At 35.9% G+C, this 18,993-nt stretch overlaps 1 protein-coding gene across 3 annotated transcripts in view; it reads left to right on the top strand.

Annotated features, from left to right (window-relative positions):
- Positions 1-18,993, top strand: part of AHCTF1 (AT-hook containing transcription factor 1) — a 115,256-nt gene that overhangs the window by 77,737 nt on the left and 18,526 nt on the right. For all 3 annotated transcript variants that reach the window (XR_005214708.1, XM_037822667.1, XM_037822668.1), the window contains exons 24-29: positions 723-873; positions 1,323-1,473; positions 1,759-1,863; positions 13,767-13,959; positions 15,409-15,612; positions 16,251-16,665. Coding sequence is in view for 2 of the 3 variants with exons in the window: in XM_037822667.1 (XP_037678595.1) it covers positions 723-873; positions 1,323-1,473; positions 1,759-1,863; positions 13,767-13,959; positions 15,409-15,612; positions 16,251-16,665 (1,219 nt within the window). In the remaining variant the exon portion in view is untranslated. The remainder of the gene's footprint in view (positions 1-722; positions 874-1,322; positions 1,474-1,758; positions 1,864-13,766; positions 13,960-15,408; positions 15,613-16,250; positions 16,666-18,993) is intronic.

Below are 18,993 nucleotides of genomic sequence, written 5' to 3'. Positions count from 1 at the left end.
ATGTTGTATATTATGGGGGATAAGAGAATAAGAACTGGGAACTTTTTTGTTGTTGTTGTTATGTGAGAACTTGCAGTTTGTTAACCATTGTGCTTTATACAATCTATTATAATCTGTATAATTCTGTGGCATAATTGGTAACAGGCCATTTTTACTTATCTGATTCTTCTATACATGCCTTTGTATGCCTTGTATGTTCAGATATCTGTCTACAATTTTGCCAGGCAAACACTTCACTCAGGAAAATTGAGAGGAAGAGGTAGAGGACAGCAGGAGGGATTATCTGGTGGACGGAGCATGGACTTCAGGAGTCAGACTAATTCTTAATTTTCTCTGTGCTCTTAGGACTCAGCACTCCACCTCTCTGGGTATTGGTTTCCTCCTCTGTGAAATGGATAATACCCTCTTTGTGAGGATGCTGTGAGGATGCAGAGAGGTGTATGTGAAGTAACATGTTGCCTGACACATGGAATGCTTAATAAATGAAAGCTGTTGTTTTTATTAGTTATGAACAATCAGTGCTTGGTAGGAGAGACTTGGAATTTATTGACAGCAAAGTGTTGTTAAAGCAGTTAGATGCAGGTTTGGTTTTAAGAAATCATATGTATGGACGAAGAAGATATTCTTGAATATTCATAATTATACTTTAAATGGTGATTATATAAGCATAGTACCTAACATTTCTTTAAGATCATATTTTTCAATTATGGTATATTCTATAGAATGATCGCGACCCTCATTTGCGGGAAAGATCAGTGGCACGAAATTCTATATTAGAACAATATGGGAAAATCCTTCCTAGAGTTCAGCGAAAATTAGCTATTGAGCGAGCTAAGCCTTACCATCTGTCAGCATCATCAGTTCTTCGAGAAGGTAAGATTTCATTGAAGAATTTCATGAATTATTGGGGTTGGAAAGATATTGAATGATTACCTTTTTGATAACCATTGTAATGCTGTGTATGTTCACTTCTGCTAATATTCATCCCATGTAGTGGTTGTTTTACTGGCTGCTGTACTTCAAGAAATATAAGGCTTTCTTGGAAGTTTTACAATTTACTTAGTAATGTAGTGCGGAATGAAAGAATGTTTTTCTTTCAAATGGTGACTTGTCTAACTTATAGAGAACATGTAGTTAATTTTATCACCATCTCTAAGAGCCCAAACTAAATTTCTGCTTAGCTATTGCTAAACCAACTGTAATTCTTGCTACTCTTATCTTGTCATCCTTGTTTTTCAACCGTTCTCTAATATTATTTCTCCTTTTAATAAATTCCTTGATGATTAGAGATGAAATTAAATCCTACATTTTTAATTTCACAGTGTCTAGACCCAAACCATTATCAGCAGTTCCAAAGCAAGCTGTAACAGGGACTGTGTTAACAAGATCTGCTTTCATCAATAATGTGTTATCTAAAATTGGAGAAGTTTGGGCAAGCAATAAACCTAAAACTAGCATCTCACCTTACAATAGGTATGTTTCTCTTATGTCTTTTATCATTGTGTAACTTATTAATATTTCCTAGACATCGGGAGCATTCATAAACAACCCAATCTGATTGCCTTAATGTGTGTTTATGTTGGGTATATTCATTACAAGAATTTTTTTTAAATCTTACATTTAAAAGGGATGTGTAAGTAATGCAGAAATGTACAAAGTGAAAAATGAAAGCCCTTTTCTCTTCCATCCAATACCACCTTTTCTATTTAATGGGCCTGTAATGCATAATCAAAAGTTAAATTTTTATTTTCTTTGTAGTCCTAACAGAGAAGAACCATCTATAAAATATTCTCTCCCCGATTCAGAAATGCCTGAGGCTTTTATTGGAACACCAATTTCAAAAACATCACAAAAAATTTCTAGGTAAGAATTTGTTAAATCATATTTAAAGGCACATTGTTAAACAACAATTACAACTATAATTTTTGCTTGTGTTTAAAATTTTACAAGTAATAGTTTAAAATTCTTGACTGAATTTTTTAATGCTTGCTTTTATTTTGTACTTTGGGCAGTGTAGTTTTCGACATTTTACTGAGCTGGTAATGTACTTAAAAATTTTTGCTTAAAGAAAGATACCAGATAGTTTAGAGAAGAGAAACAAGCTGTTTTTTTTAGAGCTTGAGCATTGCAAACTGTTTACTTTGTTTAAGATTATCTCATTCGTTGACCACTGAATGAAGGTTGTCTTCATAGTTAATTCCTAATTAATTTTGGTTGGCTTATCTTGAAACTTTATCTTGTGGAACAGAGCATACTAAAATGTCTTAAGTAGCTTCAGATGCAGCTGCACTTTTTTTAAAAATAACTTTCTTTTGTTATAATTTCAAATTTAGAAGGCAATTGCAAAAATAATCCAAACCCGTAAAGAGAATTCCATCGTACTCCCCCCACCCAGATCTGCCAACTTACAAAATTTGCTGTATCATTCTGTTTATCTGTCCTTTAATCTGTTTGCTAAACATGGAAGAGCAGGTTTTGTACTTCATCTTCCTTGAACAATTAATCCTTCCATGTACTTTCACTATTTTAACCACCTTAAGTACAGTTATCAAGTTCGTGAAATTTAACACTGGTGTGAAACTTACAGTCTGTGTCCCAGTAATTCCTTTTGGACATTTACTTGTCTATTATTAGATCCAGTTGTGATGTTACTTTTACATCTTACCTATGGTGTTAGGACAGTAAATAGCTAAACATTCAAGATAAAATTTTGATCATAACTTTTATTTAAGAACAACGGATAGTTGAAAAGTGCTTATAATCATCAGTAGCAGAGGACAAACTAGTAACTCTTGATATATATCAGTCTTTTGTCCTTAGTAATATACCCATGATTTGAGTTTTATCAAGGATAAAAATGTGTGAATAAAATGATACGTATTTTTGATACTCTGGTTAAGATACTCAGGATAACTTAATAATTTATATTAAGTTGAAGCCAAAGCAGTTTACAAAGTTCATAATGGAAGTTCTCAAATAGAAAGCAGACTAGAGCTTACTGAAGGGGGGGGGGGTGGAGGAGAAGGAAGAAGATTTGTTTATTAAAAGAAAAAGTCCAACAGAATTTTGACTATAATAAAAAAGGGTATTGGAAACAAAATATAAAATGAAGTTGTTAAAAATAATAAAATAAAAAGTGCATAATGGGCATATTTTGAAACTTGAAAAGCTCTTTCCTTCTTTAGAAAAGATATAGTTAGGTGGTTTGTCTTGAATTACCTTCATGAGATGATAAGAGGATAGTTTTAAATGGAAATCATTGTTATTAACATCCTTTTTTTGTATCAAAGTAATAATTTTTATCTCAAAGTCGCTTTTTCCTGGTCTGTTTGTATTTGAATAGATCTGGGGTTTGTGGAAGTAGGAATAATAAAAGTTTTTAGACTCTTTAGTAATGGTCTAAAGGGCTCAATAAAGAAGTATTGTGTCCATTGAGAATCCTTGAAAGCCAGTGTTAACGCAGATGGGAGAGAGCTGATTGAGGCATGAATATTTACTTTTTATAAAATTGTTCTGTTCCCTAATTCTGAATTTCCAAACTGGTTTCTGTTAATGAGTAGTAAATACATTTAATGTGTTCTGACTAGCATATTTCAATGAAATAGAGCAGATAATATCAGTGGGCACTGCATATATAAGGGTAATTGCTGCCTTGTATAATTTATGTTTTGTTTATTTGTGTGATCTCAAATGTATTTGTTATTTGGATCATGGTCAAAGAAGTTTTTGCATCAGTCATTGCAGAAATCCTAAGGCCTAATGCAGTATGTCAGATCTTTTCCTTTTGAAAATAACAATCAAAAAATATTTTATTTCAATAATTTTTATTTAGTATAACTTAAACTATTAAGTCTTCTTAGTATAAGAATTTTGCTTTCATGCATTAGATGCCATTTGTTGCACAGGCCCTGCTTTGGGGAAGCAGTCATTCATAAGTACACATCTTAGACTTTAAAATATTAACATGAAGCAAAGCATTTAACCTAATATACACTGGGGATATATAAAATATATAATATATAAATTTAACAATATTTTATAAATACAAAATTAGGAAACATTTTTTAATGCAAATACGGTACAGAAGGAAGGGAAGAATTGGAATAAAATATATGAAAAGAAATGCCTACCTGTCTGATTGGATATTCTTGAAAAGATATCTGGATCTCTAAGTAATTTGGTGAAAATTTCAAAGCTGTGCTTGGAACAGAATAACAAATGGGTAGACCCTGTATTAAGAAACAGCTTCCACTAAATATTTCCCCACTGGGGAATCGATGGAATCTTAAAGCAGCTATGACTTTTGTCAGTCTACCACCACACTAGTACAAATCTCATCTGAACATAGAGGATAGAATTACAAGGAAGGTAAAGCAACTGGAGTCTATTTCTGGGCAACAAAGCATGCTGCACTTTTCTGGTTATTCTCAGCTGAGCCACATTGGCATTTTGGAAAAGTAAAAAGGTATTTTTGCTACTGCTACAAAAGACTTAGGAAATTGGGGAAGGAGGAGTAATATGTTCAGCAGAAATTGTTAACTGAAAGGTTCATTTTAGAATTTAAATTATTTATCTGTAAATTAAGTTCAGAAGCTTATTTGGATTGTGCAAATTTAGTACAAGTCATCAGTGAGATCACTTTTTTTTTTTTTTTGGTTTTACATGGTTATTTTATTTTTTTTTAATCATCATTTTATTGAGATATATTCACATACCACGCAGTCATACAAAACAAATTGTACTTTCGATTGTTTACAGTACCATTACATAGTTGTACATTCATCACCTAAATCAATCCCTGACACCTTCATTAGCACACACACAAAAATAACAAGAATAATAATTAGAGTGAAAAAGAGCAATTGAAGTAAAAAAGAACACTGGGTACCTTTGTCTGTTTGTTTATTTGTTTCCTTCCCCTATTTTTCTACTCATCCATCCATAAACTAGACAAAGTGGAGTGTGGTCCTTATGGCTTTCCCAATCCCATTGTCACCCCTCATAAGCTACATTTTTATACAACTGTCTTCGAGATTCATGGGTTCTGGGTTGTAGTTTGATAGTTTCAGGTATCCACCACCAGTTACCCCAATTCTTTAGAACCTAAAAAGGGTTGTCTAAAGTGTGCGTAAGAGTGCCCACCAGAGTGACCTCTCGGCTCGTTTTGGAATCTCTCTGCCACTGAAGCTTATTTCATTTCCTTTCACATCCCCCTTTTGGTCAAGAAGATGTTCTCCGTCCCACGATGCCAGGTCTACATTCCTCCCCGGGAGTCATATTCCACGTTGCCAGGGAGATTCACTCCCCTGGGTGTCTGATCCCACGTAGGGGGGAGGGCAGTGATTTCACCTTTCAAGTTGGCTTAGCCAGAGAGAGAGGGCCACATCTGAGCAACAAAGAGGCATTCAGGAGGAGACTCTTAGGCACAAATACAGGGAGGCCTAGCCTCTCCTTTGCAGCAACCGTCTTCCCAAGGGTAAAACTTATGGTAGAGGGCTCAACCCATCAAACCACCAGTCCCCTATGTCTATGGTCATGTTAGCAACCATGGAGGTGGGGTAGGCGAATACCCCTGCATTCTCCACAGGCTCCTCAAGGGGGCACTACATCTTTTTTTTTTCCTTGTTTTTCTTTTTTTTTTTTTTTTTAACTTTCCCTTCTTTTTTAAATCAACTGTATGAAAAAAAAAGTTAAAAAGAAAACAAACATACAATAAAAGAACATTTCAAAGAGACCATAACAAGGGGGTAAGAAAAAGACAACTAACCTAAGATAACTGCTTAACTTCCAACATGTTGCTACTTTACCCCAAGAAAGTTACCTAATATAGCAACATTTCTGTGAACTTGTTCCTACTATATCCATCAGAAATTAACAGACCATAGTCATTTCTGGGCATCCCCAGAACGTTAAATAGCTTATCTGTTCTTCTTGGATTATTGTTCCCCCTTCCTTAATTGCTCTCTACTGCTAGTTCCCCTACATTCTACATTATAAACCATTTGTTTTACATTTTTCAAAGTTCACATTAGTGGTAGCATATAATATTTCTCTTTTTGTGCCTGGCTTATTTCGCTCAGCATTATGTCTTCAAGGTTCATCCATGTTGTCATATGTTTCACGAGATCGTTCCTTCTTACTGCCGCGTAGTATTCCATCGTGTGTATATACCACATTTTATTTATCCACTCATCTGTTGAAGGACATTTGGGTTGTTTCCATCTCTTGGCAATTGTAAATAATGCTGCTATGAACATTGGCGTGCAGATATCTGTTCGTGTCACTGCTTTCCGATCTTCCGGGTATATACCGAGAAGTGCAATCGCTGGATCGAATGGTAGCTCTATATCTAGTTTTCTAAGGAACTGCCAGACTGACTTCCAGAGTGGCTGAACCATTATACAGTCCTACCAACAATGAATAAGAGTTCCAATTTCTCCACATCCCCTCCAGCATTTGTAGTTTCCTGTTTGTTTAATGGCAGCCATTCTAACCGGTGTTAGATGGTATCTCATTGTGGTCTTAATTTGCATCTCTCTAATAGCTAGTGAAGCTGAACATTTTTTCATGTGTTTCTTGGCCATTTGTATTTCCTCTTCAGAGAACTGTCTTTTCATATCTTTTGCCCATTTTATAATTGGGCTGTCTGTACTATTGTCATTGAGTTGTAGGATTTCTTTGTATATGCAAGATATCAGTCTTTTGTCAGATACATGGTTTCCAAAAATTTTTTCCCATTGAGTTGGCTGCCTCTTTACCTTTTTGAGAAATTCCTTTGAGGTGCAGAAACTTCTAAGCTTGAGGAGTTCCCATTTATCTATTTTCTCTTTTGTTGCTTGTGCTTTGGGTGTAAAGTCTAGGAAGTGGCCGCCTAATACAAGGTCTTGAAGATGTTTTCCTACATTATCTTCTAGGAGTTTTATGGTACTTTCTTTTATATTGAGATCTTTGGTCCATTTTGAGTTAATTTTTGTGTAGGGGGTGAGGTAGGGGTCCTCTTTCATTCTTTTGGATATGGATATCCAACTCTCCCAGCCCCATTTGTTGAAAAGACCATTATGACTCAGTTCAGTGACTTTGGGGGCCTTATCAAAGATCAGTCGGCCATAGATCTGAGGGTCTATCTCTGAATTCTCAATTCGATTCCATTGATCTATATGTCTATCTTTGTGCCAGTACCATGCTGTTTTGGCAACTGTGGCTTTATAATAAGCTTCAAAGTCAGGGAGTGTAAGTCCTCCCACTTCGTTTTTCTTTTTTAGAGTGTCTTTAGCAATTCGAGGCATCTTCCCTTTCCAAATAAATTTGATAACTAGCTTTTCCAAGTCTGCAAAGTAGGTTGTTGGAATTTTGATTGGGATTGCATTGAATCTGTAGATGAGTTTGTGTAGAATTGACATCTTTTTTTTTTTTTTTTTTTTTTTTTTTTTTTTTTTTTTTTTTTTTTTTTTTTTTTCTTTTTTTTATTTGTTGAAAAGACCATTATGGCTCAGTTCGGTGACTTTGGGGGCCTTATCAAAGATCAGTCGGCCATAGATCTGAGGGTCTATCTCTGAATTCTCAATTCGATTCCATTGATCTATATGTCTATCTTTGTGCCAGTACCATGCTGTCTTGGCAACTGTGGCTTTATAATAAGCTTCAAAGTCAGGGAGTGTAAGTCCTCCCACTTCGTTTTTCTTTTTTAGAGTGTCTTTAGCAATTCGAGGCATCTTCCCTTTCCAAATAAATTTGATAACTAGCTTTTCCAAGTCTGCAAAGTAGGTTGTTGGAATTTTGATTGGGATTGCATTGAATCTGTAGATGAGTTTGGGTAGAATTGACATCTTAATGACATTTAGCCTTCCTATCCATGAACATGGAATATTTTTCCATCTTTTAAGGTCCCCTTCTATTTCTTTTAGTAGAGTTATGTAGTTTTCTTTGTATAGGTCTTTTACATCTTTGGTTAAGTTGATTCCTAGGTACTTGATTTTTTTAGTTGCTATTGAAAATGGTATCTTTTTCTTGAGTGTCTCTTCAGTTTGTTCATTTCTAGCATATAGAAACATTACTGACTTATGTGCATTAATCTTGTATCCCGCTACTTTGCTAAATTTGTTTATTAGCTCTAGTAGCTGTATCGTTGATTTCTCAGGGTTTTCTAGATATAAGATCATATCATATGCAAACAATGACAGTTTTACTTCTTCTTTTCCAATTTGGATGCCTTTTATTTCTTTGTCTTGCCGGATTGCCATGGCTAGCACTTCCAGCACAATGTTGAATAACAGTGGTGACAGTGGGCATCCTTGTCTTGTTCCTTATCTTAGAGGGAAGGCTTTCAGTCTCTCACCATTGAGTACTGTGCTGGCTGTGGGTTTTTCATATATGCTCTTTATCATGTTGAGGAAGTTTCCTTCAATTCCTACCTTTTGAAGTGTTTTTATCAAAAAGGGATGTTGGATTTTGTCAAATGCTTTTTCAGCATCTATTGAGATGATCAATTGATTTTTCCCTTTTGACTTGTTAATGTGTTGTAATACATTGATTGTTTTTCTTATGTTGAACCATCCTTGCATGCCTGGAATGAACCCCACTTGGTCATGGTGTATGATTTTTTTAATGTGTCTTTGGATTCGATTTGCAAGTATTTTGTTGAGGATTTTTGCATCTATATTCATTAGGGAGATTGGCCGGTAGTTTTCCTTTTTTGTAACATCTTTGCCTGGTTTTGGTATTAGATTGATGTTAGCTTCATAAAATGAGTTAGGTAGTGTTCCATTTTTTTCAGTGTTTTGAAAGAGTTTGAGTAAGATTGGTGTCAGTTCTTTCTGGAAAGTTTGGTAGAATTCCCCTGTGAAGCCATCTGGCCCTGGGCATTTATTTGTGGGAAGATTTTTGATGACTGATTGAATCTCTTCGCTTGTGATGGGTTGGTTGAGGTCTTCTATTTCTTCTCTGGTCAGTCTAGGTTGTTCATATGTTTCCAGGAAATTGTCCATTTCTTCTACATTATCCAGTTTGTTGCCATACAGTTGTTCATAATATCCTCTTATAATTTTTTTAATTTCTTGAGGATCTGCAGTTATGTCACCTTTTTCAGCCATTATTTTGTTTATATGGGTCTTCTCTCTTTTTGATTTTGTCAGTCTAGCTAGGGGCTTGTCAATCTTGTTGATCTTCTCAAAGAACCAACTTTTGGTGATATTTATCCTCTCTATTGTTTTTTTGTTCTCGATGTCATTTATTTCTGCTTTAATCCTTGTTATTTCTTTTCTTGTACTTGGTTTAGGATTGGTTTGCTGTTCATTTTCTAGCTTCTTCAGTTGATCCATTAGTTCTTTGATTTTGGCTCTTCCTTTTTAATATATGCGTTTAGTGCTATAAATTTCCCCCTTAGCACTGCTTTTGCTGCGTCCCATAGGTTTTGGTATGTTGTGTTCTCATTTTCATTCGTCTCTATACATTTAGCAATTTCTCTTGCTATTTCTTCTTTAACCCACTGATTGTTTAGGAGTGTGTTGTTTAACCTCCAGGTATTTGTGAATTTTCTAAGTCTCTGATGGTTATTGACTTCTAATTGTATTCCATTGTGGTCAGAGAATGTGCTTTGAATAATTTCAATCTTTTTAAATTTATTGAGGCTTGTTTTATGTCCCAGCATATGATCTATTCTGGAGAAAGTTCCGTGAGCACTAGAAAAGTATGTGTATCCTGGTGATTTGGGATGTAATGTCCTGTATATGTCTGTTAAATCTAATTCATTTATCAGATTGTTTAGGTTTTCAATTTCCTTATTGGTCTTCTGTCTGGTTGATCTATCTATAGGAGAGAGTGATGTGTTGAAGTCTCCCACAATTATTGTGGAAACATCAATTGCTTCCTTTAGTTTTGCCAGTGTTTCTCTCATGTATTTTGTGGCACCTTGATTGGGTGCATAGACATTTACGATTGTTATTTCTTCTTGCTGAATTGCCCCTTTTATTAGTATGTAGTGGCCTTCTTTGTCTCTCAAAACATCCCTGCATTTGAAGTCTATTTTATCTGAGATTAATATTGCTACACCTGCTTTCTTTTGGCTGTGGCTTGCATGAAATATTTTTTTCCATCCTTTCACTTTCAGTTTCTTTGTGTCCCTGTGTCTAAGATGAGTCTCTTGTATGCAACATATTGATGGTTCATTTTTTTTGATCCATTCTGCGAATCTATATCTTTTAATTGGGGAGTTTAATCCATTTACATTCAACGTTAAAACTGTGAAGGCATTTCTTGAATCGGCCATCTTATCCTTTGGTTTATGTTTGCCATATTTTTCCCCTCTCTCTATTAATATCCTTTATTGTACCCATACCGAATCTCTTTAGTACTGAACCTTTCTCCAAGTCTCTCTGTCCTTTCTTTGTTTCTCTGTCTGTAGGGCTCCCTTTAGTATCTCCAGTAGGGCAGGTCTCTTGTTAGCAAATTCTCTCAGCATTTGTTTGTCTGTGAAAAATTTAAGCTCTCCCTCAAATTTGAAGGAGAGCTTTGCTGGATAAAGTATTCTTGGCTGGAAATTTTTCTCACTCAGAATTTTAAATATATCGTGTCACTGCCTTCTTGCCTCCATGGTGGCTGCTGAGTAGTCACTACTTAGTCTTATGCTGCTTCCTTTGTATGTGGTGAATTGCTTTTCTCTTGCTGCTTTCAGAACTTGCTCCTTCTCTTCTGTGTTTGACAGTGTGATCAGAATATGTCTCGGAGTGGGTTTATTTGGATTTATTCTATTTGGAGTTCGCTGAGCATTTATGATTTGTGTATTTATGTTGTTTTGAAGATTTGGGAAGTTTTCCCCAACAATTTCTTTGAATACTCTTCCTAGACCTTTACCCTTTTCTTCCCCTTCTGGGACACCAATGAGTCTTATATTTGGACGTTTCATATTATCTATCATATCCCTGAGGTCCATTTCGATTTTTTCAATTTTTTTTCCCCATTCTTTCTTTTATGCTTTCATTTTCCATTCTGTCATCTTCCAGGTCACTGATTCGTTGTTCAACTTCCTCTAGTCTTGTACTATGAGTGTCCAGAATCTTTTTAATTTGGTCAACAGTTTCTTTAATTTCCATAAGATCATCCATTTTTTTATTTAGTCTTGCAATGTCTTCTTTATGCTCTTCTAGAGTCTTCTTGATTTCCTTCATATCCCGTACTATGGTCTCATTGTTCATCTTTAGTTCTTTGAGTAGCTGCTCTAGGTGCTGTGTCTCTTCTGGTCTTTTGATTTGGGTGCTTGGGCTTGGGTTATCCATATCGTCTGGTTTTTTCATATGCTTTATAATTTTCTGTTGTTTTTGGCCTCGTGGCATTTGCTGAACTTGATAGGGTTCTTTTAGGGTTTGTAGACCTATTGAAGTCCTTATCTCTAATTTATCAGATGTACAGCTTCGTGGAGTACACTTTCTCTAACTAACCAGCAGGTGGCGTCCACGAGCCACCTGTTCTCCACAAGCCAGTTCTCCCCTGCTTAGCCGTTTTGGTGAGTGGGGGAGTGAGTCTTGTGGGGCCCAATTGGTGTACCAAGCTTGCGTGTGTAGTTGGTGTTGCCTGCCCTGTATGTGGGGCGTGTTTCTGGGCAGTCGGGGAGGGGGGGGTGGCCCTAACAATCAAATCTCCCTGATGATCCTAGAGTTTTAAAGCTGCTGCAATAGTCTAATCCTTCAGTTCAGTCCTGCCACAGTTTGTCTCTGCCACTGACCCACAAGTCTTTGGTATTGGCGTATGGCTCCTGAGACTTGCAAGTGGGCCCCTCTTCCAGGCTGTGCACCCCGGATCCTCTGTTGAGGGATGACTGTGCTATGTCACAGGTGAGTGCCGTCCCCCCAGGGCAGTTCTGGGCTGCTGGGCTGTGTAAGGAGGCTCCCAGTCTGCTCAAATGATGGCTGAATGGGGCTTTGTTAATTCACACTGCTCCACCTTCCCAGCTCTGGGACAATCAGCTGAGGTTGCAGGGAAGGTTAATGTCCACGCCCAGTTTTGTGGTGTGTGCCTGTTATTTGAAGCACTTCCGTCACACTGGGTTGTCTGGGGCAGCTCTGGGCTATGGGGCTGGCGATGGGCAGGAGTGTTTCCTGTCCACCAGGATGATGGCTGTGAGCGGACACCCCCCTTTTCTTGGGAAGTTGTGGTGTTTAGTGAATTTTCTCAGCCACTGGATTATTGCCTTTTGTCTCAGAGCTCTCTTAGTTCTGCTCCTGACTCGACGTGCCCAAATTGTAATTCTTTGAAGCTTTCTGTATTGGGCTTCTTAGAGTAATTGTTTTAGAAAAGGAAAAAAGGATTAAAAAAAAAAAAAAAAGGGCCCTCCTCAGAGATCTAATGGGTTATTGAAATGCTAATAGACAAAGCAACCAGGGCCATTAAGGAAAGGTCCACAGGGCAGGGAGATCAGCTTTTCTTCGGGATTTGCATATGCGCCTCAAGGCCTGAGCTCTGCCCTTCCCCTTTCTGTGTTCACCAGAACTCCAAAAATCCTATGCTTTTATTTTGGTGTTTTTCGTGTTATTTTTTTTTTTCTATGCCTGTCTCCTCTCTGCTGGGCTGGCAGCTCTCAGATTCTCTGGTGTCTGGTCTCAGTCTATCTATGGTTGGAGTCTGGATCAGTAGAATGAGTTTCCGAGAAGGGCTACCACTGCAGTTCTCCCTTCTCCTTCCCGGAGCTGGCAGCCCCTCCTCCCACGGGCCTGAGCCTGGCAGGGAGGGGCGCGGGTCCCCTGGCCGCAAAAACTTACAGATTTCGCTGATCTCAGCAGTTCGACATTTTCATGAGTGTTATATGAAGTATGCCCAAAGACAGATTGCTCTGTGGTGTCCAGTCCACGCAGTTCCTGGCTTTTTACCTACTTTCCTGGAGGAGTGACTAAAACTTACAGCTCACCAGTCTGCCATCTTGCCCCGCCTCCTCGAGATCACTTTTTTATTAATTTTTTTATTAGAGAAGTTGTAGGTTTATAGAAATGTAGTACACAGAACATATAAAATAGAGTTTCCATGTAACACCTTGCATTAGTGTGGTACATTCATTATAATTTATGAAATAACACTTTTGTCATTATGCTGTTAACTATAGTTCATCGTTTACAATAGGGTTTATTGTGTTGTAATAACACTTGTATAAATTTGATATGATCTGATTCCAGGACATGGAAAACCATTCACTAGAAGTTTGAGATGCCATTTTATCATCAAACTCATTAATTTTTAAAAAGTAGCTTTTTTGCTAGTCTATTCTTTATTGCTTTTAGAACTGTAAAATAAACCATACTTTAAATTTTTCAAGGTGACTTATTCATTATGTAAATAATATAGGTGAAAGGATTTTTTTAGGTGGGATGACAGTGTATTGTAGGATATGAATTGCAGGGAAGCACTATCCTTTTTTCTTTAATATTTTAAATCATTTAGCAGTTTATCTTCATTTGAAAATAAGTGTCTGGCACATAGTAGAAATTCAGTATATATTGGTAAAAAGAGAGGGAAGAGGACTAGAACTCTTTTTTTTTTTTTTGAATCAGTTGTCTAGAATTCCTAATTCTCTTTCTTGCTGCTTCATAATTTTCTGACTTTTTGAACTAATGGTAGCAGTTTGGATTACATTATACATGACTGAATTTATATTTTCATTTGGCTATCATATTTACTAGTGGATATAGATGTTCTGAATAATTAAATGTAAATTCTTTTGTTCACTGTAGCTCAGTAAATAAATAATCTGAGTTGTTCTGTTCATATGTGTGCTCTGATTACAGACTGCTGGATTTTGTTGTTTGTCCTGACCCCCAGCCTTCTCAGTGTTTGGGGTTTATTCAGCAAACCCTCCCCAAATCTCCTTTGTACCTGTCATCTAGTTCGTTGCCAGTGAGTCCGCAATTAAAAAGATCACATCAGAACACCACAAGAGCATCAGAATTAGATTTACTTGAAACCCCTCTTATAGTTAAGGTAAGTATTGCATATCCAGCATTCTTTGTTTTTCAGATATCAGGGAGAAAATGTGCTATTTGTAACTGACATTCCGGATAACCGGCAACTTTAAAGCTTCTTCCCTCCCCCCCCCCCTTTTTTTGTTTTAGTAGATGTCTTTCTAAAATGCTTAATATATTTTGACACTGTTCACTAAATTTATCCTTTCCTGCCCACTCAAATTATACTTAAGGTTATCAATCACTGGGTTGTCCTGAATGTCCACGGGCTCTGTGTGGTTATCATCAGTTGGCCTTTTTCCTTTGCAAGATGCTTTCAAGTTCTTGAGGGTTTTCTGTTTTGTTTTTTAAATTCCTGTGCTGTTACCAGTAAACTGTTATTTTTTCTTTCTAACAAATGCTTTTGGGTTCTTAGATTTATTTTTACTTATTTTAATTTTCCGACTCCTTAGCTGAGACTGTAAACTCTTACTCCTTCCTACCAGTCTTCCTATTGATAGTCTTTAAATTACCTTTCCTCCACTCTGTCTTAGGTTATTAGTTGAGAAACTATAAAACTACACTTGTGATAATTGGTTACTGGGTGCTCTAGTCTAGATATACTGCATTTACAGTGAAACTAAGAAATTTTTATTTTTCAAGTTGAATAAAAGGTGCTTCAATAAATGCTAGTCCTAATATTTAAAATTTTTCTTCATCAATCAAAAAAAAATGACATTTTGTATTCTCTACATCTGGGTTCAAAGGAAATGAAATCAGGGAATAATCTTCAGCTGCTCCTCAAAATCTGTTCTTCTTTTCATAGTTTAAAAGAAGAATCAGTATCATCTTGTAACATATCTGACAGAATTCAACAATCTATTTACCAGTCCTTTAGAAGGGAAGTTAAGTGAAGAAATTATTTCTACTAAGTAGTTTACAGATTATTTTTATTAAAAATCCTCAGAGAATTCTAATAAGCAATTCAGTTACTATTGGATTTACATGATGAAATTTTGTTTACTCAAAAACATTCTTAAAGTCAGTCTTACTGTTAATTCAGATTAGCTTCCTATAATTAAATCGCCTCAGGTTGTGCTCATAATCACCTTGCGATCACCTCTTTCATCCAACTAAAGTTTATGAAGCTTACCAGCATTAGTTAAATAACTTAACTTACTAATTGGCATTTTGTTTTTTTAAGTTGAATAAATTGTAAATAATCATGGCCTTTGCCATGATTATAAATGCAATTTCATGTTTTGTAGCCTTTCATACAGAAATCTCTGAGTAGAATTTTATATTTTCTTTCCAGTAATCTGTCATGAAAATTTTTATTCATGGTTTATGTTAGATAGGATTGAATGTCTTTATTGGAAATAAGAGAATTTTCACTACTAAAATGAATATTGATTGATCCAGTCTTATATAAGTAATTATATTTACAAACACACACTAATGGTGGACTTGCATTTGGTCTTTCTCATAGAAAGCTAAAACTTTGGCCATGTCAGTTACTTCCTCTGGATTTGCTGAGTTCACTCCTCAATCCATCTTAAGGTCTGGTCTTCGAACAACACCTTTAGCATCTCCCTCTCTATCACCTGGAAGGTCTCTTACTCCTCCTTTTCGACTTAAAGAAACTAGAATTTCATTCATGGAAGAAGGTGTGACCACAAAATGGACGGCTGGAGTAAGTTTAATAATTGGAAAAAAGAAAAATTTAAGAATATATTAGTTCCTATCAAGTAAAAACCACTTAAATGATAACCACTGTAGATTTTTGTATACAGTATTTCTAGATTTTTGTATACAGTATTGCCAGATAATCACAGAATAAGAAATATTAAATCTGAAAGACACTTTAGAAAGTAGGTCTCAGAAGCAGCAAGGGAGTTGCCTGTAGTGATTTAGTGGCAGAAATGTGATTAGATTCTAGATCTCCTAATTCTTCCCTATTTTTGCTTGCTTGTTTTTTTAACCTATATTGTGTGTTTCTCTTGATTAATCCCTAATTGGTTGTCTATTAAGGAGGGTGTGTCTCCAGAACTCCACTGTTAATAGGACCCCATTCAGGGATTGTTGGTTATCTCACCTGTTTGTCTTTTAAAAATACCAATTTATTACCCATTAGGGAAGCATATTAGCAACCATTAGGTTTTAGTCATGTGTCTGAAGAGAATGAATTTAGAACTAGTGAATTTTTGATTGAAGAGAGAGTTTGGAGAAATAGGGAGGGGATGGATAAGATTGGGTTTGGTAGTTTAGTGCTAAACCTGACTGTGAGTTTTACTAGTAAAATTTTTTCTTTTCAACTCTTTCACTTAACAGGTTGCTGAAGACAGCAACACAGAAGTATTTGTTTCTACACCTTTCCATAAATGTGGTGTTCCAGCAGAAACCGAATGGCTTAAAAGTAAAGACAAGACATCTTTTTCCCTGAATAATCCTGAGAACGACCATGAAGAAATGGATGTGAAGTCACAAGATACACCCTCTCAGAGTTTGGAGAAATTGGATGTGAGCAAAGAAAACAGCAATGCTTCAACCAGATCAGACCAGACTACCTTGGAGTATCAGGATGCACCATCACCGGAAGACTTTGAAGATATTATTTTCATAACCTCTAAGCAAGCAAGCTCTTCCACCGAACTAATTACTAATTTAACTGAACAAACTGAGAAGGAAGGTGATAAAAATGTATTTGAATCAGAAGTAATTCCTCCAAATTTGGAGAAACAAACTGGTAAGAAGTCATTTTCAAAATATCCAAAATTGCCATTGATGTCCCTAAATAAAATTTGCAGTAGATTTTTTCCCTACCATTCAAGAAGAGCATTGAGATAAAATACTAACAAAAGTCTTATTCTTTCAGTTTATGTAAGTATGCCAGATGGACTTTGTTCTACATTATAAGTATTGAAGTTGAGAGGGATGGTAACAGTGTATGCTTTTTATTTGGCTATGAAATTTGGAAAAGACAAGTAATCTTTAAGGATGAAAATTTCAGATGCCATAGTCTGACTCCTGACTACTGTTTTCTTTTTCTTTATTAAAGAAGTTGCTGGTTTACAGAAAAATCATGCAGAAGGTTTCCATAATACCTGCCCATCTTTACATTTTGAATTAGTGTGGTACCTTTTTTACAGTTGATGAGAGAGTATTATTATAATTGTACTGTTAACTAAACCATAGACCATAGTTTACATTAGAGTTTGCTCTTTGTGTTGTAAAGTCCTGAATTTTTTGTTTTGTTTTGTTTTTATTCTAGTAATGTATATGCCACCAAAAATTTCCCCTTTTAACAACATTAGGATAAATAATTCAGTGGTATTAAATACATTCCCAATATTGTGCTACCATCACTACCATTGATTATTAAAACTTTTCCATCACTCCAAATAGAAACTATATCTATTAAGAATTAACTCCCCGTTCCCTACCCCCAGTCCAGCCCTGGAAAGTTCTATTCTGGTTTTTCACTGTGAATTTGCTTATTATCAGTGAGGTCATACAAAATTTGTCCTTTTGTGTCTGACTTATTTCATTCAACACAACGTGTTCAAGGTTCATCCTTTATTGTATGTATCAGAACTTCATTCTTTTTGTATATGCACATTCCATTGTGTGTATATACCATATTTTGTTTATCCGTTCACCTGTTGATGGACACTGGGGTTCCTTCTACCTTTTGGCAATTGCAAATAATGTTGCCGTGAACATTGTGCAAATAACTGTTTGAGTCCTTGTTTTCGAAGCTTTGGGGTATATAACTAGAAATGGGATTGCTGGGACAAATGATAATTCTATTCTTTATTAACTCTCTGAGAAACTGCAATCTCTCTTCCACAGCAGCTGCACCATATTACATTCCCACTCACCAGCCATGCATGAGTGTTTCTGTTTTTCCACATCCTTCCCAACACTGGTTATTTTTTGTTTTTAAAATAGTAGCCTTCTAGTGGGTGTGAAGTGGTATCACGTTGTGGTTTTTGATTTGCATTTCCCTATTGGCTAATGATGTTGAGCATCTTTTCGTGTGCTTTTTGGCCATTTGTATATCTTCTTTAGAGAATGTCTATTCAAGTCCTTTCCCCATATTTTAATTGAGTTGTGTGTATTTTGTAGTTGAGTTGAAGGATTTCTTTATACATTCTGGATATTAAACCCTTATCAGAGATGTGGTGTCCAAATATTTCCCTCATTGTGTAGGTGGTTATTTTACTTTCATGATGAAAGTCCTTAGAGGCACAAAAATAGTCAATTTTGATGAGGTCCAATTTACTGTTTTTTCTTTTGTTGCTTATACTTTCGGTGTCAAGTCTAAGAAACCATTGCCTAACACAAAGTCCTGAAGCTGCTTCCCTATGGTGTAGTTTGATTTGTTTTGCTGTTTTTTTGAGGATATTTGCACTTACTTTCACAAGGGGTATTGGTCTCTAATTTTGTGTTCTTATGGTATTTTTATATGGTTTTGGTATTAGGTTGATGTTGGCTTCATAGAAGGAATTAAATAGTGTTCCTTCCTCTTCAATATTTTGAAGTTTGAGCAGGGTTGATGTCAATTCTTCTTGGAATGTTTGGTAAAATTTACCAGTGAAGCCACCAGTCCTGTGCTTTTCTTTCTTGGGAGATTTTTTTTTTTTTTAATTACTGATTCAGTCTCTTTACCTGTTACTGGTCTGTTGAGATCTTTTGTTTCTTCTTTTGAAGAATTTGTATATGCTTAGGAATTTGTCCATTTCATCTATGTTATTTAGTTTGTTGGTGACAGTTGTTAATAGTATCCTTTTATAATCCTTTTTATTTCTGTGGGATTGTGTAGAAATGCCCCCTCCCCATTTCTGAAATTACCTGTTTTCCCCCCCCTCTCTCTTTCTTTGTTAGTCCCACTAAAATTTGTCAATTTTATCTTTCTTTTCAAAGAACCAAATTTTGATTTTGTTGATTTTCTCATGTGTGTGTGTGTGTTTATTATTTCATTTACCTCTGCTCTTAACTTTGTTACTTCCCTTGTGCTTATTTTAGGTTTAGTTTGCTCTTCTTTTTCTAGATCTTCCAGCTGTGAGGTTAG

This window comes from Choloepus didactylus, chromosome 2 (assembly GCF_015220235.1).
Source record: "Choloepus didactylus isolate mChoDid1 chromosome 2, mChoDid1.pri, whole genome shotgun sequence".
Classification (NCBI taxonomy): domain Eukaryota; kingdom Metazoa; phylum Chordata; class Mammalia; order Pilosa; family Megalonychidae; genus Choloepus; species Choloepus didactylus.
Note: the sequence above shows the minus strand (reverse complement) of the source record. Positions and strands in the feature narration are given on the sequence as shown.